The following is a 27995-nucleotide window of genomic DNA, read 5'->3' on the forward strand; positions in this document are numbered from 1 at the left end:
TTGTGGTGGACACTTGGTAGCACTGCAAATTTGATGCCTTCGATCTTACATATTGACATCCGTTGCTGTTCATGTTTCTACTGCATGCTAGCAATAGTACATTTTATCTTACATATTGACATACGATATTATTGAAACCAGCCAATTAGTTCATAACGCGGCTATATACATACTCGGATATTCCATGGTGCATGTCACAAACATAGATCTCTTTGGTAAAAATCATCTGAAGCAGCGTCAGCCTCGCGACATAAATGTGAAAGCTACATCATCTGAAGCATTGCCGAAGTGGACCAACCTTTCTTAATTTTGATCTCCTGCACGATCAACAACAACAATAACAAAGCCTTATCCTGCTAAGTGGAGTCGGCTGTATCCCAACAAAGCCCTAAGTACAGAAAGTCACATCTTGCTTTACCTGAAGAACATTAGGTCATTAAGTTGAGTCGTAACTCAGGCCAGGGTTGCCCTCTTGCCTTTTGCATCTCTCGACTGCAAAACCATTAGTTGTTACTCGTACAGCAAATTCTTTCTTTAAATAACAGAAGCATGAGCATTGCAACAATAAAAGGAGCTTAGAGAGAGATGGGGAGAAAGACCTGTGTAGCAACGGATCTCTTTGAATCCAAGAACTGGCTGTATATGCCATACAACTGAATCATTACATGCCCTTTAACAACTGAATCGGAAATCAACAGCCCAACAATTGCTTCACGGTTGTCCTTTCTGTCACTTCCACCGTTAGATTCCTTTGGAGTTGACCTGCTTCTTGTTTGCAACCCATCATTTGCAGAATTTTTCATGCTCTCTTTTGGTGATAACCTTGGCACAACAACGACGAACTGAAGAGATTGTAAAGAGAACATTTTGTTTCTGTTTCAGGGTGAATCATAGCAACAGAAGTCAGAACAACTGCAAGCTCAATGCCTTTGACATAAGTTTTGTGAACTAGTCTCCTGTCTGAATCTTGAACGCGCAGTCGTGCCTTTGAAATATGATTCTTTCCATTAGAAGAGAGCATGGAAGGATCACCATGCGGGTTGACAGTCTTGCGTCTTTTTGGAGCAACTGCAACTTCAGTCCCTCCCACCAGTTGCACTGGTAATATCCCACAAGTAGACCAAGATATCAGAATACAAGCGTTGAGTTGCACCTCATCGATTTCAAATGCTCAGAATTCATTGAATGGTTGAATTACAACAAAGCATACAACATCTTACCCACGGCTTTCTTCGGGAAGGTTGAAGCAACTTGGAATGTAATGGTAGTGCGGCCGTTCAACCACAAAAGGAAACCTCATTTCTTCATGGAGAATCCTCACCTGCATTTACCAAAGATTCAACAAACTGATGTAAACACACAAATGTATTGCTTACAAGCAACCGAAAAGTACCTGATTCAAAATTGCAGCCTCTGCAAGCTCAGCATTAAGCTCCAAAACTTCCCAATCATCCTCAGTATAAGGCTCAATTCAATTGTGACCAGAGTAGCCTACGGCACATTCAAAAGAGCTCGAACTTGAACCCTGGAGCTATCTGGTAACGAAATGCAGTCCCCAAATTGCTGAGCAACCTGCAAAGCAATCAAACACTCAACCACACTGATCAAATTCCGGAGCTTTCCTTCGTTGAAGGAGAGACAATGAAATCGAAATCAGAAATCAACAGCCAAACAATTGCTTCACGATTGTCCTTTACAATTGCTTCACGATTGTTCCTTACAATTGCTTCACAATTCTCCTTTCTGTCATTTCCACTGTTAGATTCCCTTGGAGTTGAACTGCTTCTTGTTTTCAACCCAGCATTTCCAGAATTTTCATGCTCTCTTTTGGTGATAACCTTGGCACAACAGCTACGAACTGAAGAGATTATAATGAGAACATTTTTGCTGTTTCAGGGTGAATCATGGCAACAGAAGTGAGAACAACTCCAATCTCAATGCCTTTGACATAACTTTTGTGAACTAGTCTCCTGTCTGGATCTTGAACGCGCTGTAGTGCCTTTGAAATATGATTTTTTTCCTTTAGAAGAGAGCATGGAAGGATCACCATGTGGGTTGACAGTCTTGAGTCTTTTTGGAGCAACTGCAACTTCGGTCCCTGCCACCAGTTGCTATGATTACCTGAGAAAGGGATAGTTATGGTTGCTATGAATAGTGAATTTGGCAGCCTTTTGCCAACAACAACAATGGAGTCAGACGAGGGGCAGGATTCTTTTCGTGGAGTATATCCTGAATACGGTGCAATTTTCATGTCGAGCAGTGCAATGAAAGATGAATGTTTTAAACAGGGACTGTTCGGCCTTCCATCTTCACAAGGCCAATTTTTAAAGCAGGTTAAAACTGGAATGATTCTATTTCTGTTTGAATACGAGAGGAGAGAACTTCATGGTGTTTGTCAAGCATGCTCTGATGGTGAAATGAATATTTTGCCTTCTGCATACAATTCATCAGGAAAGCAGTTTCCTGCTCAGGTATGAATAATGTCTAGTTTCAGTTCAACAATCCATTATTTTCGTTTATGCCTTGATTTATTTCAAATTTCCAATGGGATCTATTCTTGTTATATTCTTTATGCAGGTAAAAGTCAAGCCAATTTGGCATTGCCATCCGCTGTCAGAACCTGAATTCAGTGGCGCGATCGAAGATAACTACTTTTCAAATTGGAAGTTCCATTTCGGTCTCTCCAAAGCTCAGGTTTTCTCCTTTCCTATTAACTCAGACCTTGATGGGATTTATAATTGCCTTCTTTAACGGTATTGTTTCATGTATATGTGTAGGTCCGAAGGCTTTTAATGTTGTTCAGTTCACGAAAGTTAAAATATCAGCCGCGGCAGAGAGAATTATCCAGTAAAAGAGAACCAATATCAGTAGACACTGCTGGTAGAGTCAAGGAAGTCGATGATGGCAGGTCTGTATTGAGTGATAACGCAAACAACGAGCTTGATGCTGACAATCATAATGGGCCAGCAATGACTCAGTCACCGGGGAATGTCTATGAGAATAATGGAAAAGAAGATGGTGGCATGTTGGCAAGTCATAAAGTGGGTGATCTTCATAAAGTAGACAATAGTGAAGGTAATGTTTTTGGGCCAGCTGGACCAACTGAGAACCCTGCTTTCCTTCAGTCTAGTCTTGATAGACCTGTCTGTCCTGGCATGCCTGTTGAAGAAACAGGTTCTTTGATTCAAGATCAAACTAAATCAACCTCAACTGTTGGCCTGCAAATCACTGGCCATTCTTGTTCAGCATCTCCATCTTATAGAGATGCAATTGTCCCCGCCACTCTTCCCTATGATCCTGATGCTTTTAGTTTGAACAATCCACTCTCACCATCAATTGGGGTCAATCAGAGTTCAAATTCCGTTCAAGATTGTTATAAACAACATGGCATTCCTTCCATTACAAATCAATCATATACAGAGTCAAAAGGAATCAATCAAAGCCTAGAATCCACTTCAAAGTTTGATGTTCATGTTCCAATTGCATCCCCTGACCATTACGAGCACTCATGTCAGGGGAACATCGTGCATTTTCCAGAGGTGGCATATTCTGAAGAAATGGCTATAGATTCTTCTGGAAAACAGTGTTCCCGGGAGCCAGTTTTGAAGAATTCTTTATCATCTGAAAGTTTATCACAAATTGGAAGTAGTGGGAGGGAAACCAAGAGCCCTTCATCTTATTCTCTCAGTCCTAGCAACTGTCTGTCCTTTGTGATTGATCGTGCTCATCATATAGCATTACAAGAAAAACTTGAGCAAGAAATGGCACAGAAATTGAATGATGAACCATGTATTGCTTATGTAACTTCATCAGATGAGCTTCAGTGGCAGTTGCAATGTAGTGTTCATCCTGATGATCATAGCAGTGTGGACCACCGTCATCAGAAATCTTTTGATCATGATCTCAAGTCTTATGCATGTTCTGAAGGAATGTGTTCTGATCTGAAGAATCAAAGAAGTGTATTTTCTCGCTTGACTTCAGATACGCCTGGAAAAGAGAATAGTACGCATGCTGACTACGAGGAAACTGATAATGATGCATCAGTGGATGAAGTCATGGCAATGTTGAGTGCGAGTAACTACAGCTGGGTGAAGTCAAAAAAATCTAAACGACCTACTAGACGGCATGGTGACGAGAAGTTTATGAGTAATAAAAAGACCAAAGTGGACTCTGAGTTGGGTAGTAATGACTTGGAGTTGATTCCAAAGAAGTCAAACATGGCTTCTGCTACATGCGTTGAAGATAAAGTTGATCAAAGGCGTGAAGAGATACCCTTTGTGGATTTCAAGAGGCGGACTGAACTGCGGAAACGTAATGGTGATACCAAAGCTAGAGCGAGGGATGAAATTGTAAGAAAAGATAGACTGTTGGGTGGGCAATGCAAGAGAAGGAAGTTGATCAGGCCGAAGTTCAATGACAATGAGCCACGCAATGAAAAAAGCATAAATGGAAACATATGTCTGAATTTACAAGCATCATCACAAGAATCTTCTGTTAGTGAAGATGTTAATGGAAAGAGAAGGAAGCTGGTTAGACCAAAGTTCAGGGTGAATGAGCCATGTGATGACAAAAGCATGAATGGAAACACGTCTAAGATTTTACAAGTGTCATCCCAAAAATGTTCTACTAGTGAAGAAAGTGGAAGTTGCGAGGCTTCTATTGGAAGCCAAGGCAAGTTGTTACCGCAAGGTACAGATTTGTCGCTTGTGGTGTGTCAGAGCAGTCATGAGAATGAGAATAATCAAACTGAAAGATCTTCAAAATATGAAAGAGAAATTGAAGTTGAAAGCTCTGCAGCATCAGTCAACTTTGGAGATGAAGGTCGAAAAGAGCCTCTTTGTGATGTTGGCAGCCAAATTGCTGACCCTGCAATCCCTAAGTTGTTAGTGCAATGTACAGAATCATCTCAAGTGGTTCATGAAGGCCTAAAAGAGCTTCTTCTTGACGTTGGTAGCCAAATTGCTAACCTTGCAATTCCTAAATTGTTACCACAATGTAAAGAATCACCTCAAGTGGTTCATCAAACCAGTCGTGACAATGAGAATATTGAAATGGAAAGATTTCCAGAATATGAGCAGGAAATTAAAACTGAAATTTCCGGGCCATCTCTCAAAGTTGGAGATGAAGGTGGAATGGAGCCTCTTCATGATCTTGGCAGCCTTGCAATCCCATCAACAACAACAACAACAACAACAACAACAAAGCCTTTTCCCACCAAGTGGGGTCGGCTATATGAATCCTAGAACGCCATTGCGCTCGGTTTTGTGTCATGTCCTCCGTTAGATCCAAGTACTCTAAGTCTTTTCTTAGGGTCTCTTCCAAAGTTTTCCTAGGTCTTCCTCTACCCCTTCGGCCCTGAACCTCTGTCCTGTGGTCACATCTTCGAACCGGAGCGTCAGTAGGCCTTCTTTGCACATGTCCAAACCACCGTAACCGATTTTCTCTCCTCTTTCCTTCAATTTCGGCTACTCCTACTTTACCTCAGATATCCTCATTCCTAATTTTATCCTTTCTCGTGTGCCCACACATCCAACGAAGCATCCTCATCTCCACTACACCTACGTGTTGATGCTTCACCGCCCAACATTCTATGCCATACAGCATTGCCGGCCTTATTGCCGTCCTATAAAATTTTCCCTTGAGCTTCAGTGGCTTACGACGGTCACACAACACGCCGGATGCACTCTTCCACTTCATCCATCCAGCTTGTATTCTATGGGTGAGATCTCCATCAGATTTTTCGTTCTTTTGCAAGATAGATCCTAGGTAGCGAAAAACGGTCGCTCTTTGGTATTTCCTGATCTCCGATCCTCACCCCTAACTCATTTTGGCCTTCGTTTGCACTGAACTTGCCTTCCATATATTCTGTCTGTGATCGGCTTAGGCGAAGACCTTTAGATTCCAACACTTCTCTCCAAAGGTTAAGCTTCGCGTTTACCCCTTCCTGCGTTTCATCTATCAACACTAAATCGTTTGCGAAAAGCATACACCAAAGAATATCATCTTAAATATTAAGTTTGTGATCTTCGCTAGATTGCTCCGGTCATTAGTGTGGATAGGTATGTAAATGGATAGAGACAGGAAGCAAACACAAGATGTACGTGGTTCACCCAGATTGACTACGTCCACGGAGTAAAGGAGTTCCCATTAATTGTGAATGGTTTACACAGTATATAGGTTCAAGCTCTCCTTTAGTGAGTACAAGTGAATGATTTAGTACAAATGACATTAGGAAATATTGTGGAAGAATGATCTCGTAATCACGAAACTTTTAAGTACCGAAGTGTGGTATCTTCTTCACTTGCCTTATCTGTCTCATAGGTAGATGTGGCATCTTCTTTGGAAGTACTCTTCCTCCCTCCAGGGGTGGTATCTTTAACTGGTGGAGATGCACAAGGTAATGTATCAATTTCACTTGACGCTTACTTGTAGTTTCAGGCTTGGTCAAGCGCGATACAAACCATGTAGTAGGAGTCCCCCAAGTCGCCGAGCTAGGGGATCTGCTGAAAGAGGTGACAGACAAGGTAAGCAATCAGAGCTCCAAGCAATCAGTCCCAGATCAGAAGTTTGATTTCGAGTTCCGGCTGATTGTTATCCTTCTCCTTATCTTGCAGGTAGCATGAAGGATAAAGAGAAGAAAATGAGAAAAGGTGATATGAGATACTTTTGCTTTTGAAGAAGTAACTTTCCACAGGCTTATTCTTGAACTGGGCTGGAGGGTTTTCTTGTTTCCGCCAGAGTATAAGGCCGACTGAAGAATTTGAGGGTCAAAACAAGTTCATCAAATCTAAAGTACGTTCGACCCTGCTGATATGGGATACTTTTGCTGTTGACAAAGTAGTGGATGTATTGGCACGTGTTCTGTTGCGCTTGTCTCCACATGCTTCCTTGTATCCTTCTCGCTTGCCCTATTTGTTCATCAGGCAGATGTGGTATCTTCTCGGGAAGCATAAGATGTTGAAGATGAGTACTCGAGAGCAATGGGGTTCCAAGCAGTCAGTTCCGGACTGGAAGCTTGATTCCAAGTGCTGACTGATTGCTCTCTTTCTCCTTGTCTTGCAGGTAAGAACAAGGCCAAAGGAAAAGACAGGGAAAAAGCATGATATGGGATATTCTTGCTTTTAACCCTGATGATATGAGATATTCTTGCTCTAGTGTAGCTTGTTTGCAGAGGTATTCTCGGAGGGAAAGAAAGCTGAGTATTTCGAGAGGCTTCGTTGGGAGTGCCCTCTCAGATATGAGGAAGGGTTGAGCATTTTTGCAGGTCTGCCTGTCCGTTGAGGATGAAGGTCGACATATATAGAAGTCTCCCTAACAAGAAGGAGTAATACTATTCTTTTACCCTGCTTGGTCATAGCACGGTAGTGGGAGCTGTCAGCTTCACGTGTTTTAACTCTGTCTGAGCACTTTGAAAAAGTGGTCTGTGGTATCTGGAAAGCTGATGTTACGTGTGAAGATTACAGACAAGCTTTATCCAAGGAGATCTGGCTCTCGAAGTTGAGAAAGCGGTGTGAGAATTACAGACAAGCTTTATCTAAGGGGCTCTCGAAGTTGAGAAAGCGGTGCCTCTTCGGTTTTTGAACAAGCAATCCTGTCGGGGATCTGTCTCTCGAGATTCAAAGAACGATGCCTCTTCGATTTTTGAGAAAGTAATCCTGCTAGGAGTCTGGCTCTCGAGATTCGGAGAACGATGTCTCGTCATTTTTTGAGAAAGTAATCATGTTGGGAGTCTAGCTCTCGAGATTCGGAGGACGGTGCCTCTTCGATCTTGAAGCAAGCAATCTTGTTGGGAGTGTTTTCTCGAATGTGAGTAAAGGTTAGGCCTGTTTGCTAGTCTACCTTGCCACGGAGCACAGAGGTTGACACACAGGGACTTTCCAATTATCCAGCAGTGGTCCTGTTCCTTTACCCTTGTGGGTAATAATATGGTAGCTAGACCTTCAAAACTTATGTGTCTAAACTTTGTTAGTGCTGTTTCTTTGCTATTCTTTTACCCTTCTTGGTCATAGCGATGTAATGGGAGCTGCAAGCTTCATGTGTCTAAACTTTGTCAGAGATTTTTGGCAAAGTTATCTGTGGTACCCGTGAGCTGATGTTGCGTGTGGAAAGTGGATGATTGAACAGTAACATTCACGTGCTTTCTACTTCACCAGAAATCTTCGACAGAATGCCCGTAATTTCCGCAAAGTTGAGTGTGCATGTGACAGGTGCTGACAAGGCTGAAAAAGCAGGTGCTTCTTCGATTTCTGAGATCGACCCTCGTGGTCTCTGAGCAACCCAACTTTTGAGAAAGCAAGCGTCTCTTCGATTTCTGCGATCAACCTTCGTGGTCTTTGAGCAGTCCAGCTTTTGAGAAAGAAAACGCCTCTTCGATTCCTGAGATCGGCCTTTGTGGTCTCTGAGCATCCCAACTTTTGAGAAAGCAAACGCCTTTTCGATTTCTTAGTAGGCGCCTCTTCGATTTCTGAAGCTCTATCGAGTGCAGATTTTTATAGAGGCTGGTATTAAGTTCCAAAGCACACTTGAATCTCCACCAGTAGAAGCTCCCTTCTTGCATTTCTAAGATCTTGATTTGTCTGACCTCTTTTCTCTTCAACACCTTTGAAAATGTCTGGCCCCTCCGACCGTCGTTTTGACTTGAACCTTGTTGAAGAGGCAGCCACGCCTTCTCCAGACAACATATGGCGCTCATCCTTCTTATCCCCTACTGGGTCCTCTTACCGTTGGGGATTCCGTGATGAAAAATGATATGACCGCTGCGGTGGTGGCCAGGAACCTTCTCACTCCCAAAGATAACAGACTACTTTCCAAACGGTCTGATGAGTTGGCTGTTAAGGATTCTCTGGCTCTCAGTGTTCAGTGTGCAGGTTCTGTGTCTAATATGGCCCAACGCCTATTTGCTCGAACCCGCCAAGTTGAATCATTGGCGGCTTAAGTGATGAGTCTCAAACAGGAGATTAGAGGGCTCAAGCATGAGAATAAACAGTTGCACCGGCTCGCACATGACTATGCTACAAACATGAAGAGGAAGCTTGACCAGATGAAGGAATCTGATGGTCAGATTTTACATGATCATCAGAGGTTTGTGGGTTTGTTCCAAAGGCATTTATTGCCTTCGTCTTCTGGGGCTGTACCGCGTAATGAAGCTCCAAATGATCAACCTCCGATGCCTCCTCCTTCTAGGATGTTGTCCAATACTGAGGCTCCGAATGATCCCCCTCCGGTGCCTTCTCTTTCTAGGGCTCTGCCGACTGCTGAGACTTCTCCTAAGCAACCTTTGTGAAGGCTCCCTCTTGTTTGTTTATTTTGACTCGTGTATATGTACATATTTGTAACTTCTTAGAGATATCAATAAATAAGCTTTGTTTCATTTCAACGTATTGTGTTAAATACACTAAAGCCTTCTTCACTAAGTTCTTTGAATTTTTCTTTTGTTGAAGCTTGTATGTTGAAGCTTTGTGAGTGGAGCATGTAGGTTGAGGTAGTGTTCCCTTAATTTCCCGAGTGGGGAAAACTTCTCGATTGAAGACTTGAAAAATTCAAGTCACTGAGTCGGGTCGGCTATATGAATCTTAGAACGCCATTGTGCTCGATCATGTGTCATGTCCTCCGTTAGATCCAAGTACTCTAAGTCTTTTCTTAGAGTCTCTTCCAAAGTTTTCTTAGGTCTTCCTCTACCCCTTCGGCCCTGAACCTCTGTCCCGTAGTCGCATCTTCTAACCGGAGCGTCAGTAGACCTTCTTTGCACATGTCCAAACCACCGTAATCGATTTTCTCTCAGTTTTCCTTCAATTTCGGCTACTCCTACTTTACCTCGGATATCCTCATTCCTAATCTTATCATTTCTCGTGTGCCCACACATCCAACAAAGCATCCTCATCTCCGCTACACCCATTTTGTGTACGTGTTGATGCTTCACCGCCCAACATTCTGTGCCATACAGCATCGCCGGCCTTATTGCCGTCCTATAAAATTTTCCCTTAAGCTTCAGTGACATACGACGATCACACAAGACGCCGGATGCACTCTTCCACTTCATCCATCCAGCTTGTATTCTATGGTTGAGATCTCCATCTAATTCTCCGTTCTTTTGCAAGATAGATCCTAGGTAGCGAAAACGGTGGCTCTTTGGTATTTCCTGATCTCCGATCCTCACCCCTAACTCATTTTGGCCTCCATTTGCACTGAACTTGCACTCCATATATTCTGTCTTTGATCGGCTTAGGCGAAGACCTTTAGCTTCCAACACTTCTCTCCAAAGGTTAAGCTTCGCATTTACCCATTCCTGAGTTTCATCTATCAACACTATATCGTCTGCGAAAAGCATACACCAAGGAATATCATCTTGAATATGTCATGTTAACTCATCCATTACCAACGCAAAAAGGTAAGGACTTAAGGATGAGCCTTGATGTAATCCTACAGTTATGGGGAAGCTTTCGGTTTGTCCTTCATGAGTTCTTACGACAGTCTTTGCTCCTTCATACATATCCTTTATAGCTTGGATATATGCTATTCGTACTCCTTTCTTCTCTAAAATCCTCTAAAGAATGTCTCTTAGGACCCGATCATACGCTTTTTCCAAATCTATAAAGACCATGTGTAAATCCTTTTTCCCATCTCTATATCTTTCCATCAATCTTCGTAAGAGATAGATTGCCTCCATGGTTGAGCGCCCTGGCATGAACCCGAATTGGTTGTCCGAAACCCGTGTCTCTTGCCTCAATCTATGCTCAATGACTCTCTCCCAGAGCTTCATTGTATGACTCATTAGCTTAATACCCCTATAGTTCATGCAATTTTGTACGTCGCCCTTATTCTTGTAAATAGGCACCAAGGTGCTCTTTCGCCACTCGTTTGGCATCTTCTTCGTTTTCAAAATCCTATTGAAAAGGTCAGTGAGCCATGCTATACCTGTCTCTCCCAAGGCTTTCCACACTTCAATCGGTATATTGTCTGGGCCCACTGCTTTTCTATGCTTCATCTTCTTCAAAGCTACAACCACTTCTTCCTTCCTGATTCGACGATAAAAGGAGTAGTTTCTACACTCTTCTGAGTTACTCAACTCTCCTAAAGGAGTACTCCTTTCATGTCCTTCATTGAAAAGATTATGAAAATAACCTCTCCATCTGTCTTTGACCGCGTTCTCTATAGCAAGAACCTTTCCATCCTCATCCTTGATGCACCTCACTTGGTTTAGGTCCCTTGTCTTCTTTGCCCTTGCTCTAGCTAGTTTATAGATATCCAACTCTCCTTCTTTGGTATCTAGTCGCTTATACATATTGTCATAAGCCGCTAACTTAGATTCTCTCACAGCTTTCTTCGCCTCTTGCTTCGCTCTTCTATACCTTTCACCATTTTCATCGGTCCTATCCTTGTATAAGGCTTTACAACATTCCTTCTTAGCCTTCACCTTTGTTTGTACCTCATCATTCCACCACCAAGATTCTTTTTGGTGTGGAGCAAAGCCCTTGGACTCTCCCATGGAAGAAAATATCCAAAATATCGTCGATATATCGGCGATATTTTCGTTTTTTTGAGTTACCGATATTTTAATGAGTATCCAATGAGTTTTCGTCAAAATATCGCGATATTATCTATAATATCGTATAATATCGCGATATTATCTATAATATCACGATATTAGGCCAAAAATTCCTGAAAATTTTGAAAAGTCACAATTTTGAGCACAGAGGGGTTCGAACCCCTCCCACTTAACTCCTTAACACCTTAACCACTATACCACTTATGTTGTTGTGATAATATGCTACAATATTTATATATATTCTTTTGTTTTGAATTCTTTTTACAAGAAACAAATTTGCACATTTTCCAAATTTTTTGTGGTATTATATTTTAAATTGTGTCAATTAATTACTTAGTCAATGGCATGTGGTTTTTAATTTTTCTATTTTTTATTTGGTCACTTACATGGTAGGGCTGGAAAAAATTCCGGAAAATCCCAAACCAAACCGAAAAAGTCTCAAACCCAAACCGAAAAATCCCAAACCAAAACCATCATGAAGTTCGGGAATCCCATCTCGAAAAATACCGAAATTTTCGATATGGGATTGGTTTCCAAATCCCATTTGTTTGGCAATCCCGAAAAATACCGAAGTATTCGGTTTCCTATTGACTTTTGGGTTTTGGTTCTTGAAAACCATTGTCATGGTTGCTAACTACTCTTCAAAATACACTCACTCTACACATAGAGATGATGAAGATAGTGAAAATTTTGAACCTCATAGAAACTCTATGTGGTACTAAGTCACTCATGTATCTTACCATACAATGTATAAAGTGTAAAATATTGTACTAATTCATTATATATAAATGATTATGGTGTGTTTAGACTTCTTTCATTAATTTCTACATATTTTCTACACTCACAATGTTTGTCAGCTCGCTATATAATCAACTTGATAATGTTAAATCCATCATGCAATGCATTTCCTTCCAATTTTTTGTGATAAACTAATAGATAATTGACTAAATAAACATCCTGCAAAGTTTCAATAAAAATTTCCAAGTTTTTCTTACAATTTCCGTGGTTTCCATGTAATTTTTATCGATATCGATATTATCCCGATATTTCCATCGATATTTCCGTGTTTTCGGACTACCGATATTTCCGATATTACCGATATTTTCTTCCTTGGACTCTCCTAATACCTCTTTTGCTACTTTTCGGATACAGCTAGCCATGGAATCCCACCTTTGGCTAGCTTCCCCCTCTCTATCCCACACACACTGGGTGATTACTTGCTCTTTGAAAATGACTTGTTTTTCTCCTTTTAGATTCCACCATCTAGTCATTGGGCACTTCCAAGTCTTGTTCTTTTTTTCTCACTCTTTTGATATGTACATCCATCACCAACAAGCGATGTTGATTAGCCAAGCTCTCCCCCGGTATAACTTTGCAATCCTTACAAGTTATACGATCCCCTTTCCTCATTAGAAGAAAATCTATTTGTGTTTTTTACGACCCACTCTTGTAGGTGATCACATGTTCTTCTCTCTTCTTAAAGAAGGTGTTGGCTAAGAAGAGATCATATGCCATTGCAAAATCCAAGATAGCTTCCCCATCCTCATTTCTCTCCCCAAAACCATGGCCACCATGAAAACCTCCATAGTTGCCTGTCTCTCTGCCCACGTGTCCATTTAAATCTCCTCCTATAAATAACTTCTCCGTCTGAGCAATTCCTTGCACCAAGTCTCCCAGGTCTTCCCAAAATTTCTCCTTCAAACTCGTATCCAACCCTACTTGAGGTGCGTACGCACTAATCACATTGATGAGTTCTTATCCTATTACAATCTTGATTGCCATGATTCTATCTCCTACCCTCTTGACATCTACAACATCTTGTGTCAAGGTCTTGTCCACAATGATGCCAACACCGTTTCTCGTTCTATTTGTGCCCGAATACCAAAGCTTAAACCCTGAGTTTTCTAGATCCTTTGCCTTAAGACCAACCCACTTAGTTTCTTGTAGGCACATAATATTTATCCTTCTCCTCACCATAACTTCCACTATTTCCATAGATTTTCCCGTTAAGGTTCCTATATTCCACGTTCCTAAACGCATTCTACTCTCTTGAACTCTACCCTTCTGTCCTAACTTCTTCACCATCCACCGTCTAATAGGATCAAAGTACTTCTTTTGTGTGTCCTGTGTAAAGTTGATAGGAGCATATGCTCCCAAACAACTTTGAGTGGAGTCGTTCGAAAAGAAGTTTCTATGGTCCCCTTGCTCATTTAACACTGCATCCGGGTGCCGATGGAGATACAGCGACCCTTGCTCACTTATCACTGTGCTCGGGCCACACAGCGCGCCACTTACGGGTGACGTCCTAGCTTTAGTGCGATTTCGTTCTGGATTCATTGTCATAAGGATTCGACGTAACTGTGGAGTGTCAGCTGTCGACTACCTGACGCCCTCCCCCTCCTCCTTTATCCGGGCTTGGGACCGGCAATGTAAGATAAACTTACACAGGCGGAGTTAGCCTTGCAATCCCATAAGGAGACAAAAAATCAAATGTTCAAAAAGACTCAGATTATAAGGTTCCTATTGTGAACAAATCGTCTCAAGATTGTAATGATAACAGTCACATCACTGTTCAGAAGTCAGCCCTGCGATTAGCTGAACCAAATTCTGGAACAGAAAATGCATTTTGTGCAATTGAATGTGCAAAAGGCAATGAATTGGATTTGCTTCCAATAGTTGAACTTTGTGCGGAAAGTGGTAATCTTAGCATCAGTAATGTAATAGGCAGCTCAAGGAATCTAAACTCTGAGTTGCAAAGTGGAGCCAAAGAAGTTGCTATTTGTGTAGATGCTGGTGTTGGTGATAACCACCATGAATCCAGTAATAAACAGTCCGAGGTATCTCTTGACACCATGGATTGCTTGGACAAGCAAGAACCATCTCAAGAGCACAGATCCAGGAAATTGTCTGAGGCATCTTTTGGCACTGTTGGTTGCTTCACAAAGCCAGAATCTTCTCTAGAATTTCGGGACCTGAATTTGGGATTTGGAGAGCGACTTTTTATACTTTGTAATAGTTTCAAAAGCTCTGATGTTAATGCTTCCAAGCATGTGGGTGAAAGGATAGATGCTCTTCAAATCAGCGGTAGTAGTGTTTTCAACAGTTCTGACATTCGTACTTCTGAGAATGTGGAAGATACAATTAGCAAGGATCTTGTTCCAAGCAGAAAATGTGAGCTCAAGGCAGCCAACAACCACTCTGATATTAATAGTTCTAAGCATGTGGGCGATGCTCAGGATTCTTTTCCAATCAGCGGTAGTAAGGTTTGCAAAAGCATTGGCACCTCTGGCAATGTGGAAGAGAGAAAGGATGTTCTTGCAAGCAGCGGTGGAATTAGAAAACGTGTCCTCAAGAGAGCAATCAACCGCTCTAAATTTGATACTTCTAAGCATGTGGAAGATGTGAAGGATGTTCATCTAATCAGCGACAGTAATGTTGACAAAAGCTTTGGTACTTCTGAGAATGTGGAAGAGAGGAAGGTTGCTTTTCCAAGCAGGGTTATAATTAGAAAACGTGGACTCAAGATAGCCGACAGCGGCTCTAAAATTGATACTTCTAAGCATGTGGACAATGCACAGGATTTTCTCCCAATCAGCGGCAGTAATTCTTGCAAAAGCTCAGACAGTGCGACCTCTTAGAGTGTGGAAGAAAAGAAGGATGTTCTTAAAAGCAACGTTGAAATCAGAAAAGGTGAACTCAAGAAAGCCTGCAACAAAGATAGTTTAGCTCATGATTTTGAGTTTGGCGATGATGGTGAAACTGATGATACTAAAAGAGAAAACAAGATTCTGTGGAGTATTCTAACGGCCAAGTTGAAGCAGTTGAAGGCGGCTCAACAAACAACAGTGACAAGGTTCTAGCTTTCGGTCGATGCTCAAGCTCCTCAGCATCTACTCTAGGAAGGAGAGTCATTGCAGTTGACAGATAGCTTTTCAAGTTTTCGTTTAGTTGAAGTTAAGGATCAACCCGCATTCCTGTAAAAGCCAAGTACTACGGCTTTTCAGCTTGTCGTGGTGTTGCTGACCGAAGTGCTGGAAATACACGCATGAAAGCTGCCGCGTTCTTGAACTTCTTTCGGTAGCTGTTTTCGAGTTGCATGGAGTGGAGTGGAAGAATGCAACGTTTATGCATGCGGAGTGATGACCATTTTTTAGGTTAAGCTCTGATTTTGGTTAAAGATTGTTTTTTTTTTTTAAATATGTTCCCAGGATTTGTGAATCTTTTGAATCAGGAAGAATGAAATTATAATCTTGCTTTTTGTACTACAGTTGTTTGTGAGGGTGATGCCTTTACATTGCAAGTTGAAAATGTGAAAAGGTGATGACATCTAAATCAATGATCAAATTCTGGTTTAATTTATGATGTAATTGACCATTTGCTCAATCCCCATATTTCATTTGTACAGGCTCGTGGCACAATTGAGTAAAAGCGTTTATTTTTGTACATGATTTGGAAGGTTCAAGAGATTTTTGCAATGACGTAGACCCAAATAATTAAGGTCATCTTTTATTAAGTGATTACTAATAGCCCTTGGAAGGTTTAAGATTTTTCATACCCACAAGCGGCTATCTAAAATAGTTCTTTTGTTACAAATAGCTCTTGGGATAAAAACTTTGTATGTCACATATAGCATGCTGTGATGTAAAAAAGGTCTTTCGTGCAAGGTTTTTTTAACAGAAAGGCTAGTATATTCTAAAAGGGAGAATGAACTAAAACACTGTTCATTGAACAGCGTACAATCGATTTGCCCCTGTTTAATTTATGTTATTCCAATTTTGGCCGTTTGTCTTGCTGTCAAATGGAGATGAATTTTGTGACACGTGAGACTCCCATTTTCCTCCATCACTTTTTCTGTTGTTCACCGTTAAAAGATTGAAATTCTTGGTTCTCCGAAAACCAGAGAAGGAGAAGCTCAGAAATCGAAGATTTCAGATCATGAGTCTTGGAATGTCGTCTTTTACAAGTCGGTATGTGATAATCTCCAATACCTTATGGGCGATTCTTCGATTTGAATCTCGGATGGTCCCTTAGAGATGGCAGATTTGTGGGTTTTTGGTTTTTTAGGGTTTTATGGGTCACATAGATCAAAACCCATTTAATTATTTTCTCATTATTTTGTTTTAACGCTGAAATCTAGGGAGAAATTCAAAATTATAGAAGCGGATGTTTAATTTGTTTGTGCTGGGTTCTGGTTGGTGTGTAAATTTGCTAGCTCAATTGTACATCAGTCAAATTAAGTAGCTAAATTTGTATGGGTTTTCGGTTTCTTGGCGGCCGCAAACAGATAGTCAACTTATTCCGATTGTTGAACTGGATCCCTTTATTGGACGCTGAGAAATCTGAGGAAAATGGCAGAAATTACCAACTTAAATTTGTATGGGTGTAACAATAAGATGCTTATGTCAGTGTTGAATAGCATACAAGGGATATTGTGTTCTGAGTTTGTTTTTTTTTTTTATTATGATTGGATAGAGTATTCTTTTAAGGCTGTTAAAGCTGCTTTAACAGCTTTTGGATCAGACAAGCTTTTGGACTCAGAAGAAAGTCCCGGTGAGTATTGTTGGTGATATAACTGAGTCTTTACTATAATGCTATCCTGTGACTTAGTGCGGGTTGTAAACGTCGTGATATTAGGATCAGGATCCTCTTCTGAGCAGATGAAGAGGATTCTCTGACTAGGCTTATCGGGCAGTTCATTTTTTATTCAACGGTTATAATTATTATAATTTTTAGATAGGCTTTCTTTTTATAACCGTTGGATAAAAAATGAACGGTCTGATAGGCCCTGGTAAGGAGGATCCTCTCCATCTGCTCAGGAGAGGATCCTGGATCAGACAAGTGTCACACATCTTTTCCCCATCACAAAGTTCCTAGGGTTGCTGGCTTCTGGAATGATAGGTTTCTTTTTGGCTTCTTCTTTGGATTTGCTTTGAATACTTGAATCTCAATTGGATTTTTTATCCATACAATTAGTTCGTAGGAATATAAGTATTCTGCTGGGTTTGATTAAATGAAAGTCCACTAGAGTAGCCCTCATGTTCTTTTAATACTTTCTTTGCAATAGACCCAATGCTGTAACGGTACATCATGATGTTAAATTTACCTAATTTTTCGATTTGGATTTAGTTCAGAATTTTTGGGTTTTTTTACTGTTCAATGGAGCATTAGTTAAGGTAGTGGGAAATGAAAGTTGTCCTGTTAATTTGTTGCAGCCACCATGTCCTCTGAAAGACGACACTCATGTAAGAGCAAGAGGCGATCGAGCTACTGACAAATTATAGTCACAATCTAGCTGAAATTGTAATAATTGTGATTCAAATTTCAATGCTTTCGAATTGTTATAGTGTTAAGTCGTTTCCTTAGTTTCAAGGTTTATGCTGAAATTGTGTGTGATTTTGTAATTTTCGCAGCAAAACCGCTTGGCTGAAAGGGTTTTTGAGAGATGAGTTTTTCTCCGTCTTCCTCTTTGGTCATCAAAGGACTTTCTTTTCGCAGGCCCACTTCAAATCGAATAGATGGAAGCTACCAACCCCATCTCTTGGAAAGTAAATTCTGGAGTTATTAACTTTTATGAAAATATTTTATTAGGCTTTTTTTTATTAAGCGAAATTAGATACCCATTTTATTAATTTATGGAGTTTGCTGGGTTGGTAGCTTCCATCTATTCGGTTTGAATTCCAGGACAAGAAAAAGCAGATTTCAAAGGAAAAGCAAAGGATTTTACACCCACTGCTGCGAAGGTACATACAATGTGATGTTAAATTTACCCAATTGTTCGATTTGGATATAGTTCAGAGTTTCTGGGTTTTTGACTTGGTTAAAGTAGTGATCTTTGTGTCCGTACAGTTGCAGTGGGGAATGAAAATTGTCTTGTTAATTTGTTGCACAGCAAGATATTGGCATATGCATGAAGGTTGATGGTATTTGTATGGTTTAGACACACCCACATGGTTTCGTTATGTTGTGTGTGCAATGCATAAACTCAGTTAGCAGATTAAATTAAAACTGAAGAGTTATGAAATTTGAGATGCATAGCGGCCTAAGTCCACAAATAAGTTGCCGCACTAATTCAATAAAGTTCCATAACCCTTACTTAAGGCTGATAATCCTTGAATCTCAAATAGTATATCACCATGTATGGCCGATAAGTCATATTTGAAGATTACCACATAATCTATAACCTAAAAAGTTAGATCCACAGTCCAAACAAAATTACTAGAAGATAAATTTGATAGTTCATCACCAGGCTGTTGTACAGTACATGGCAGATTATGAGGCCAAGAAAGAAATTACATCGTTTCAAGCACTGAAATGAAAAACTATTGCAGTGAGAAATAAGCAGATTTTTCTTTGTTAGTGTTAGATTTATGCATAATATTTTAGATTTTGTAAGGAAGAAGAATTGGAATTGAAACTTTGGCTTTTGGATTTTCTGGGAAGAGCAACGAATTTCGGATGAAAATGAAATGATATATCTTCTTTCACACAATGATGGTTGGTCTGAGACCGGTTAGCAAGATATAATCTTAACCATCCAAATATGAGCTATAACACATCCAAATAAGACAACTATAAAACTGAAAGTACAAGTAATTTGCAAAAGTGTTCATACGTCAACATTCGTATCCCTTCGCCTTTCAATAAACATAGTCATCTTAATATAGCTCATGAGAACTCACATTGATTAAGATGGTGAAGCAATAGAGACAATGAAGCTGATGGGATAAATCGATGGTGACTGGTAAGAATGCCTTGTGCAGATTTGTTTTGTATCGTTGAAACTAGGACTTCCAGGTCCAATTGGAGCTGCCTCATCACGATATTCATGTGTACATTTCAAGATTTTTAGTGTTTGGATGAGTTCTTCTAAATCTTGTTTGTATAGCAAACGAGCCCCACACTTCTTCACTGCATTCAATTCTGCTTTTACTATTCTCCATCTATAAGGACCAAAGTAAGTTTCGAACAAAAACTGTTCCTGATGAAGACATCTAGAACGATCCAAATAAAATACCCAAAGGTGTTCTGACATAAGAGACCCTATTGTGTAGGTCACTTTGAAACCGTAAAAATCTAAAACTATATTGAACACATCACAATCAGGAGGGGCAGGTGGATTGACCAAGTTTTGCTTAGGTTCTTGAAAAACAACACAAAAGGCAATCCCCAGCCAGTCGGTACATGATGGCGGAGGAAGATCCACGTTTACTGAATGTCCCACACTTTGATTACTGAACCACCCTGGAATTTCACTTCCAGGGATTACAATTTCAGAGCGAAGTAAATTGAACTGCGGAAAAAAACAACAAAGTTCATTTTTGCAGTAAATTATAGAATCTAAAATCAACTATTGAGAGAGAGAGAGAGAGAGAGAGAGAGAGTACCACGCTTCCTGAACTTCCCACACTTTGATTACTGAACCACCCTCGAATTTTACTTCCAGGGATTACAATTTCGGAGCGAAGTAAATCGAACTGCGGAAAAAAACAACAAAGTTCATTTTTGCAGTAAATTATAGAATCTAAAATCAACTATTGAGAGAGAGAGAGAGAGAGAGAGAGAGAGTACCACGCTTCCTGAACTTCCCACACTTTGATTACTGAACCACCCTCGAATTTCACTTCCAGGGATTACAATTTCGGAGCGAAGTAAATCGAACTGCGGAAAAAAACAACAAAGTTCATTTTTGCAGTAAATTATAGAATCTAAAATCAACTATTGAGAGAGAGAGAGAGAGAGAGAGAGATAGAGTACCTCAATTGCAGATTTTAGAATCGTTGAGAGTATCGTATTAATCCAGCCTTCATCTTGAGCCAATGCAATGTTATTCAGGCAAATGAAATCATAACAAAATGACTTCTTACCATTAGCACAGGTGTATCTTCTCATCATCTTGGATGGATCTAACAACCTTTTTAAGGAAGTACAATTGTGTACATTCACCCACAAATAACGCTCTGATGGAAGAGGGGGCAATTCTTGAAGGCTTTTGCACCTATCGAGATCAAGACGCCGAAGCTTAGAAAGGCATCTAATGCTTTCAGGTAGACTGACGAAATTATTTCCACTAAGTTCCAATTCTTCCAGAAAGGACAAGCAGCCAATATCATCGGGGATATCCCCTTCATAGAGTTCACAATCTCTTAGAGATAACTCTATCAAAGAGCATAAACGAGTTAGAGAAGAGAACACCAAACCCCAATGAGGAGGATTAGAGAAGAGATTTTTGCTATTCGATAGACGCAAATATTTAAGGCCAACCAGATGTCCAATTGATGAAGGTATTTCCTCGATCGCACTACCACTTAAGGCAATCGACTCCAAATTCTTCTTCTGCTCCCCAAATTCTAGAATCTTTTTCAGATTTTTGCAATTATCTAGATGCAACTTCTGAAGGCCAACCAGATGTCCAAAGGATAAAGGTACTTCCTCGATCGCACTACCAATTAAGTCAATGAACGCCAAATTCTTCATCTGCTCCCCAAATTCTGGAATCTTTTTCAGATTTTTGCAATTATTTAGATACAACTCCTTAAGGCCAACCAGATGTCCAATTGATGAAGGTATTTCCTCGATCGCACTACCACTTAAGACAATCGACTCCAAATTCTTCATCTGCTCCCCAAATTCTGGAATCTTTTCCAGATTTTTGCAATTATCTAGATGCAACTCATAAAGGCTAACCAGATGTCCAATTGATGAAGGTATTTCCTCAATCGCACTACCACTTAAGGCAATCAACTCCAAATTCTTCATCTGCTCCCCAAATTCTGGAATCTTTTTCAGATTTTTGCAATTATCTAGATGCAACACCTTAAGGCCAACCAGATGTCCAATTGATGAAGGTATTTCCTCGATCGCACTACCACTTAAGACAATCAACTCCAAATTCTTCATCTGCTCCCCAAATTCTGGAATCTTTTTCAGATTTTTGCAGTTATCTAGATGCAACACCTTAAGGCCAACCAGATGTCCAATTGATTAAGGTATTTCCTCGATCGCACTACCATTGAAGCTAATCGACTCCAAATTCTTCATCTGCTCCCCAAATTTTGGAATCTTTTTCAGATTTTTGCAATTACGTAGATGCAACACCTTAAGGCCAACCAGATGTCCAATTGATGAAGGTATTTCCTCGATCGCACTACCACTGAAGCTAATCGACTCCAAATTCTTCATCTGCTCCCCAAATTCTGGAATCTTTTTCAGATTTTTGCAATTATCTAGATAAAACTTCTGAAGGCCAACCAGATGTCCAATTGATGAAGGTATTTCCTCGATCGCACTACTACGTAAGTCAATCGACTCCAAATTCTTCATCTGCTCCCCAAATTCTGGAATCTTTTTCAGATTTTTGCAATAACGAAGATGCAACACCTTGAGGCCAACCAGATGTCCAATTGATGAAGGTATTTCCTCGATCGCACTACCACTGAAGCTAATTGACTTCAAATTCTTCATATGCTCCCCAAATTCTGGAATCTTTTTCAGATTGTAGCAGTCATCAAGAGAGAGAACCTCAAGGGAATCCATTTCAAACTCACTTGGGAGGCTCTTAATACTGTGGCAGTCAAGACACAAAGATTTAAGTCTTTTGAGGACTGCAATAGACGGGTGGATCTCAACTAAATTCTTACAATACGAAAGTTTCAACGTCTCAAGATTTGGAAGACTGCTGAAATCTGGAGTACTCATCAATTTATTGGAGTTGCAAAGATCGATATATTTCAAGTTGGGCAAGTCCTGTACAACACCAATAAGGTTTAGATCATATATTTAGCTTCTACAACCTTAATGTTTATTCAAAACAATAAATAAATAAATATATGATAATTTTGTAAGTTAAATAGCATTTATCCAATACTACTTCTTACCATTTTTCCCTCCCATAGCCGAACAAGTTTGCTCCCATACATCTTGAGTTGAGTAAGAAAACGCAGTTGAAAGTTGGTTGGAAGAAACTCGGATGGATAGAATCTCCAATTTATAGTTCTCAAGGAACATGGAAGAAATTCGGGGCATGAAGAAAAAATCAAATTATCGAATTCCAAAATCCTCAGTCCATGGAGCTTAGAGAAGGCTTGCCAATTCCATTGGCGTACCTCCTCTACTTTGGGCAAGCATAAGGATATTGCTTCAATTGCTCCCGTACCCTAACAATTAAGAAAAGAGGGACAAATTAATTTCACATTCAAGTCTACTATAGTGTCAAAAGAAATCATATCTTCTTTCAACTTGGTATTTAACTTCTTACCGTATTGGTCATGAATACACGTATAATGTCCTCGTAAAGCCACAACCTACTATGTAGACCAGGCTCTTTAGACTCATCACCAACAATTTTCCATGCCATTTCTTGTATCAAATCATGCATCCATATGCCATTGTTGTGATCTTGACAGAGGAGAGACTTCTCAATTAGAACATCTATCACAATACGGCTAGAAATTCCAAAAGAATTAGAATTATCTAGTATTTCAATTACTTGCTCTGTGTACTTCCCTTTGTGGAAACATGCAACATCGAGAAAAATGCTCTTTTGCATCTCTTCTAGTCCATCATAACTTATTTTAAGTTGATCAAAAATTTCTGGCTTTGGAATTTTTGACAAATTATGCCGCTCGCTACGCCAAGCATCTAGCCCTCTCTTAAACAAAGCCGACCCCAAAATTTGAAGAGCTAATGGAAGGCCTCCAGCATGATTAATGAAATATTTGGACAGTTCCAAAAAATCTTTCTCAGGTTGGTCTTTTCTGAAGGCATGCAGGCTAAAGAGCTTTAGTGCTTCGGCATCCTTTAACACCTTGACATTATGACATAATGTTATGTCATGCTCGACCAGCAGACGTTCATTTCTAGTTGTAACGATAATTCTACTTCCCATGCCAAACCAATCTTCCTTTCCAGCTAGTGCTTGTAGCTGGTTTATTTGATCCACATCATCAAGTACAAGAAGAACCTTTTTGTTGCATAAGCATTTCTTAGTGTAAATGATTCCCCATTGTTGGTCACTAACGTTTTCAATATTTTCTTTCAAGATTGGGGAAAGAAGTTGTTTTTGAAGACGAACTAGAGTACGCTTTCTTACAGAAACCTCTCTAACGTTTTCAAGAAAGCAGTGAACTTCAAAATGATGGAAGATTTTATCATAAACTAGCTTAGCAAGAGTAGTCTTGCCTACGCCACCCATCCCAGTTATCCCAATAAATCGAACATCATTTGCATCATGAGCTAACAGCAAACTTAGTTGCTCGAGTGCAGAATCAGTTCCGACTAACTTCTGCGAGGAATCTAATAGCGTCCATGTAGCTTGCACTTTCCGCCGCACACATTTGACGATGTCATCAATTAGCTGTCCTTCAGACCTGGAAGGAAGAAAAGTATAATAAGTTAACCAAACAGGGGCACCGAAGCAAGAACAAGAACGAAACATTCAAATATGCATGCTTACTTAAAATTCTTCGAATGCCACCCAGAAATTTTGGATACTTTTTTCAAATCTGCTCTCCACTGGGTCACCTTCTTTTTGTCTTCGGTACTACTGAACTTTTCTTCATGCTCAGCCAAGGCTTTGGCAAAAGACGCCCTCTGATTTCCTATGTCAGATGGATTTGTCTCATAAAAGACCGGCAGAATTGATTTCCTCGCTTCCATGCATTCAACAATGTTTCTGAGTTCGTCCAAGCACCATTTGGAAGAAGCATAGTTTGGAGAGAGAACAACGATTGCTGTGTGCGATGCTTTGATTGCACTTAGGAGCTCTGGAGGAATACTTGTGCCTCTTTCAAGCTCTTGATCGTCAAAGAAAGTCGTAATTCCTTGGCAATTGCACAATTCATGGTATAAATGGGATACAAAACCCTCACGGGTGTCTACACCCCGGAAACTCAAAAACACATCATACCTCCATCGAGGAGCTGATTCATTCGAAAGAAAAGATGTGGAGGCTCTTTGGGTGCTCAAAGTCAATGCCATCAGAACAAACAGTTGCTGTAAATCGGGCACTGCAAACAGTAACTGAATGAACAAGTAAAACGATAGAAGATCAACGAGAAGCACATTTCACTCTATTCTTGATTTGTTCTTCTTTGAGAGCAGACTGTCCAACCCAACACCCATTTGCAGATATAAAGGTCCCCTGCTATACCAACACAAATTCAAATTCATATATATTATCCAAATGTAAACCAATTCTCAGCTAATTAACTGAGTAAAATTATTAACAAACAGAGTTTAATTAGTTATATATGTCCACCTACATGCATGGCAATTTAATTAGTTAAACCCCAAAGATTAGAAAACTTAGTTAATTACAAATCAGGCATACACGCTTTCTTTGTGATAACTATGGATGTATGTATATAAATCCAGCTTTCATAGAACCTCCATCTTTTGAACAATGAGCAGTTGAACAGTGCCAATCTTTTGATAATTATAAACTTATGTATACAAGTCTTTTAATAACAATGGGCAGTTCAAATAACGTCAAGATTCTTTTTCAATAAAACTATTTAGACACACAATATCAAGATATTTGATGACATATTAATAGATGTGAGCTTTACAATTGCATATTGGACTAATATGTATCTTAGAGTTTGTCAATAAGTGTGTTAGTTTTGTGTGTCTAAATTTATGGCATCGCTATTTCGATTAATAAATTGTCTGCATAGTGAGTCTGATAAAATGATATATTATACGAGTCACATAATTAAGTAGCTATATTAAACATTGAGTAAAGAAAAATGTTCAAGCAACCCATTATCTGTAAATGACTATCCTTTAAATAGCCACAATTGGCAGCACTGATGAGGCAATTTGAACCCCAACGAAGAGGACGGAAGAACACATAGAACCCATTGAGCTAAAAGTATTTTGTTTCCTTTTTCCTGCATTTCAGAAATTTTTATGCCTTGAAGCACAGAAATACAAAGCACCCATAGCCCAAAAACAGCTCAAAAGCCAGGAATAGATAACCCATCAAGGAAAAATGATAAAGAAAGCAATTGGGAATAAAAAGTCGTTTCATTTGTAACTGATCATTCCTTATACATTTAGTGTATTAGTACTATATAACTGAAAACACAATCGAAATTCATCAACAAAACAATCCTACAATTTAAACCATTCAAACTTAAACCAATCATAACCCCAAACAACCAAAGTCTAGGGAACGAAATCTGATACTCATAGTACATAATTCATCTCTCTCTATGCGTAAAACATTTAAAAAAATCAAATGCCAGTTATTAGAATGGAAAGTTGAAGTACCTGGGCAAGCTTTTCTTTTTACCCGAAGATCATGTCCACTTGCTCTAAATAACAATTGTCATCTCGACTTTCCCTGCATTCAAAATATCACCACAAGGGCACTTATATAAGGGAAAAAACATGTGCATACAATCACCAAAGTTTACATAAATTTGTCACAAATCCATGCCACTGAGTGACACAATAGGATGTTCAAAATCAAAGCAGTTAAGAGTCAGTGTACACATCACGTGGAATGAAATCATCAAGTCCCACAAGAAAATGTTTCAAAGCATTCTCGTGAAATCAAAATCCAACAACCATTTGATTAGTTTAACACAAATCATTATGAAAACAATATACAATACACACACATACCCATCCGACTTTTTCTTAATTTCTTGAATTTCTTGACTATGTTTCCTTCTTGATTATATTTCTTGAATTTTTTGACTATTTTTTTTTCTAAGATTAGGAGAGAAAAAAGGCTGATAGTGGAAAATCCTAAAAAATTAGAAAAATAAAAAGCCAAAATTATAAATCTGGAAAGAGTACCCAAAGATAAGAGCATGTTTGGTACTCTACTTGAATCCAACTTTTTAAACTCAAAAATAATTTTCAATTTTTAGGCCTTAAAAACTTGTTTGGTATGACTATTTTCAAAAACTGAACTCAAGACTAACTAAAAAATATAGTCTATTATCTAAAAACACAAAAAATGAGTTTTTAGAGTTTTTAAACTTAAACACACTCCTTTCTTTTCTCTCCCTCCTCCCCTCTCGCTCCAAATCTATCTCTCTTTTCTTCTTTCTCTCTCCCCCTTCTTTTTGTTTTTTTCACTTTTTTTCGTCTCTCTCCAATCCGCTCTCTTCATTCTCTCGGTTCTTTCTCTCACTCCTCTTCCTCTCTATCTCCTCCGATCTTCTCACTTCTTTTTCTTTCCTCCAATCATCTCTTACTTTCTTTCCTTATCTCTCATCTTTCTCTCTCGACCCTTTTTTATGGATCTTTTTGTCTAGTTTAAGTTGTAAGATTTAAAAATTTTAAATCGCATACCAAAAGTTTTTTATTCTTAAAGAAAATTGTTTTCAAGAAAAATTCTTAAAAAATGTTTTGAGAAATTATAAAAAATTTCAAATAGGATACCAAACATGCTCTAAGATTTTCTGCCAGATTCGCGGTTTTTCAGTGAGAGGACGTTCTCGTTAGTAGTTTCTTAGAGATAAGAGGAAAAATAGAGATGAAAAAAATACCCAGAGATGGAGCGGAGGAGATGTTGTCCAACGGAGGAGGAGGAAGGAGGGAGGAGCCTGGATGGGGAGATGCTGTCGAACGGATGAGGATGTTTCGTGGTTCTAAGAGGGAACTCGTGAGATTCGTTCTGGAAGCAAATTGAACCTCCTTCCTTTTGCAACGATGACCAGCTTTAGATTAGGGTAATGTTTTAAAATTTAAAAAAATAAAAATTGAAACCTCAAATCCTTTTATGGTAATTACAAGATGCAATTTTTATTCGTAACTATACAATCAGATATTTAGTACAAACACATATTTGACAATTTGATTTGATTTTACAATCTTCGATAACTCAGTTTAAGCCGTTAAATCATATTCAATTACTGAAAAATGAGCTATACAAACAAAAAACAATAATCTACGACCGAGTAAACAAAAATGAGCGGAGAAAAGAAAATAAAAACTTTAAATCTTATTTTGGTAATTGAAAATGTAAATTAAGCAAAAGAGACTAAGGACTTAGAGAATTACTAAACAAAATACAGGATCAACACAAACTTACACAAGTAAAGAGAAGTGACAAATGGCAAGACAAGAAGGAAATAAATCACACTGACAATTCTCGCAACGAGGTTGTAGGAATGTAGGAAATTCAGAGAGGTAGGGTGGGAAATAAGTGGGAGGGAAATGGACAGCTGTGTAATGATACTGGTAGTGAAGGTGGTGGGGATCACACGGTTATTTCTTTGACGAAGAAAAGTTAGTAGGATCACTTATCTAAATAGGAGTAAAAGTACTAAAATTTTAGGATGATCCATGGTGAATGTGCGAAATATCGAATATCTCATACCCTCCGTTAAAATTTCAAACAATTGATCGGCCCTGACTAATGTTTACTGTTGGATTTAGTGGCTCATTCCGATTGGACCGTTTACTTTGACAAAGCTAATTGATTGGCTGTTTG

General features: G+C 39.4%; 2 protein-coding genes and 2 long non-coding RNA genes across 5 annotated transcripts; 2 read left to right on the top strand and 2 right to left on the bottom strand.

The window, feature by feature from the left end:
- Nucleotides 1-17: 17 nt before the first annotated feature.
- Nucleotides 18-2108, bottom strand: LOC139188775 (uncharacterized). The gene is made up of 5 exons (XR_011572055.1): nt 1394-2108; nt 1221-1321; nt 600-1098; nt 419-492; nt 18-317 (listed from the first exon to the last, which is right to left on the bottom strand). It is a non-coding gene; the product is annotated as an uncharacterized lncRNA (long non-coding RNA).
- LOC139188774 (probable GPI-anchored adhesin-like protein PGA55) lies at nt 2087-15947 on the top strand. Its single transcript, XM_070806565.1, has 4 exons — nt 2087-2471; nt 2578-2694; nt 2778-5159; nt 14005-15947. The coding sequence occupies exons 1-4, from the start codon at nt 2139-2141 to the stop codon at nt 14017-14019; spliced, it is 2847 nt and encodes a 948-aa protein (XP_070662666.1). The 5' UTR covers nt 2087-2138; the 3' UTR covers nt 14020-15947.
- A 399-nt stretch (nt 15948-16346) lies between these two features.
- LOC114827733 (uncharacterized) lies at nt 16347-18566 on the top strand. Its single transcript, XR_003776950.2, has 4 exons — nt 16347-16512; nt 17758-17845; nt 17956-18090; nt 18200-18566. It is a non-coding gene; the product is annotated as an uncharacterized lncRNA (long non-coding RNA).
- A 428-nt stretch (nt 18567-18994) lies between these two features.
- On the bottom strand, nt 18995-27782 carry LOC114827730 (disease resistance protein RPV1). 2 transcript variants are annotated; one of them, XM_070806566.1, is made up of 11 exons: nt 27594-27779; nt 27049-27200; nt 25817-25889; nt 23997-24683; nt 22800-23910; nt 22420-22698; nt 21628-22288; nt 20300-21486; nt 20114-20203; nt 19930-20019; nt 18995-19835 (listed from the first exon to the last, which is right to left on the bottom strand). In XM_070806566.1, exons 4-11 carry the CDS (start codon nt 24518-24520, stop codon nt 19230-19232), a joined length of 4548 nt encoding a protein of 1515 aa, XP_070662667.1. In that variant the 5' UTR covers nt 24521-24683; nt 25817-25889; nt 27049-27200; nt 27594-27779; the 3' UTR covers nt 18995-19229. The 2 variants fall into 2 exon arrangements, with proteins under 2 accessions (XP_070662667.1, XP_028965967.2); XM_029110134.2 differs by lacking the exon at nt 19930-20019 and having other exon boundaries at nt 27049-27782.
- Nucleotides 27783-27995: the final 213 nt, after the last annotated feature.

Source organism: Malus domestica, chromosome 10 (assembly GCF_042453785.1).
Source record: "Malus domestica chromosome 10, GDT2T_hap1".
NCBI classification, from domain to species: Eukaryota; Viridiplantae; Streptophyta; class Magnoliopsida; order Rosales; family Rosaceae; genus Malus; species Malus domestica.

Excerpts from the sequence above, each read along its gene's own strand:
- LOC139188774 (XM_070806565.1), top strand. The coding sequence starts at position 2,139 with ATGGTTGCTATGAATAGTGAATTTGGCAGCCTTTTGCCAACAACAACA. Across the intron at positions 2,472-2,577 it reads GAAAGCAGTTTCCTGCTCAG|GTAAAAGTCAAGCCAATTTG; the intron begins GTATGAATAATG and ends TTCTTTATGCAG. Across the intron at positions 2,695-2,777 it reads TCGGTCTCTCCAAAGCTCAG|GTCCGAAGGCTTTTAATGTT; the intron begins GTTTTCTCCTTT and ends GTATATGTGTAG.
- LOC114827730 (XM_070806566.1), bottom strand. The coding sequence starts at position 24,520 with ATGGCATTGACTTTGAGCACCCAAAGAGCCTCCACATCTTTTCTTTCG. Across the intron at positions 22,289-22,419 it reads GGCTATGGGAGGGAAAAATG|GACTTGCCCAACTTGAAATA; the intron begins GTAAGAAGTAGT and ends GGTGTTGTACAG. Across the intron at positions 20,204-20,299 it reads TTCTAAAATCTGCAATTGAG|TTCGATTTACTTCGCTCCGA; the intron begins GTACTCTATCTC and ends TTTTTTCCGCAG.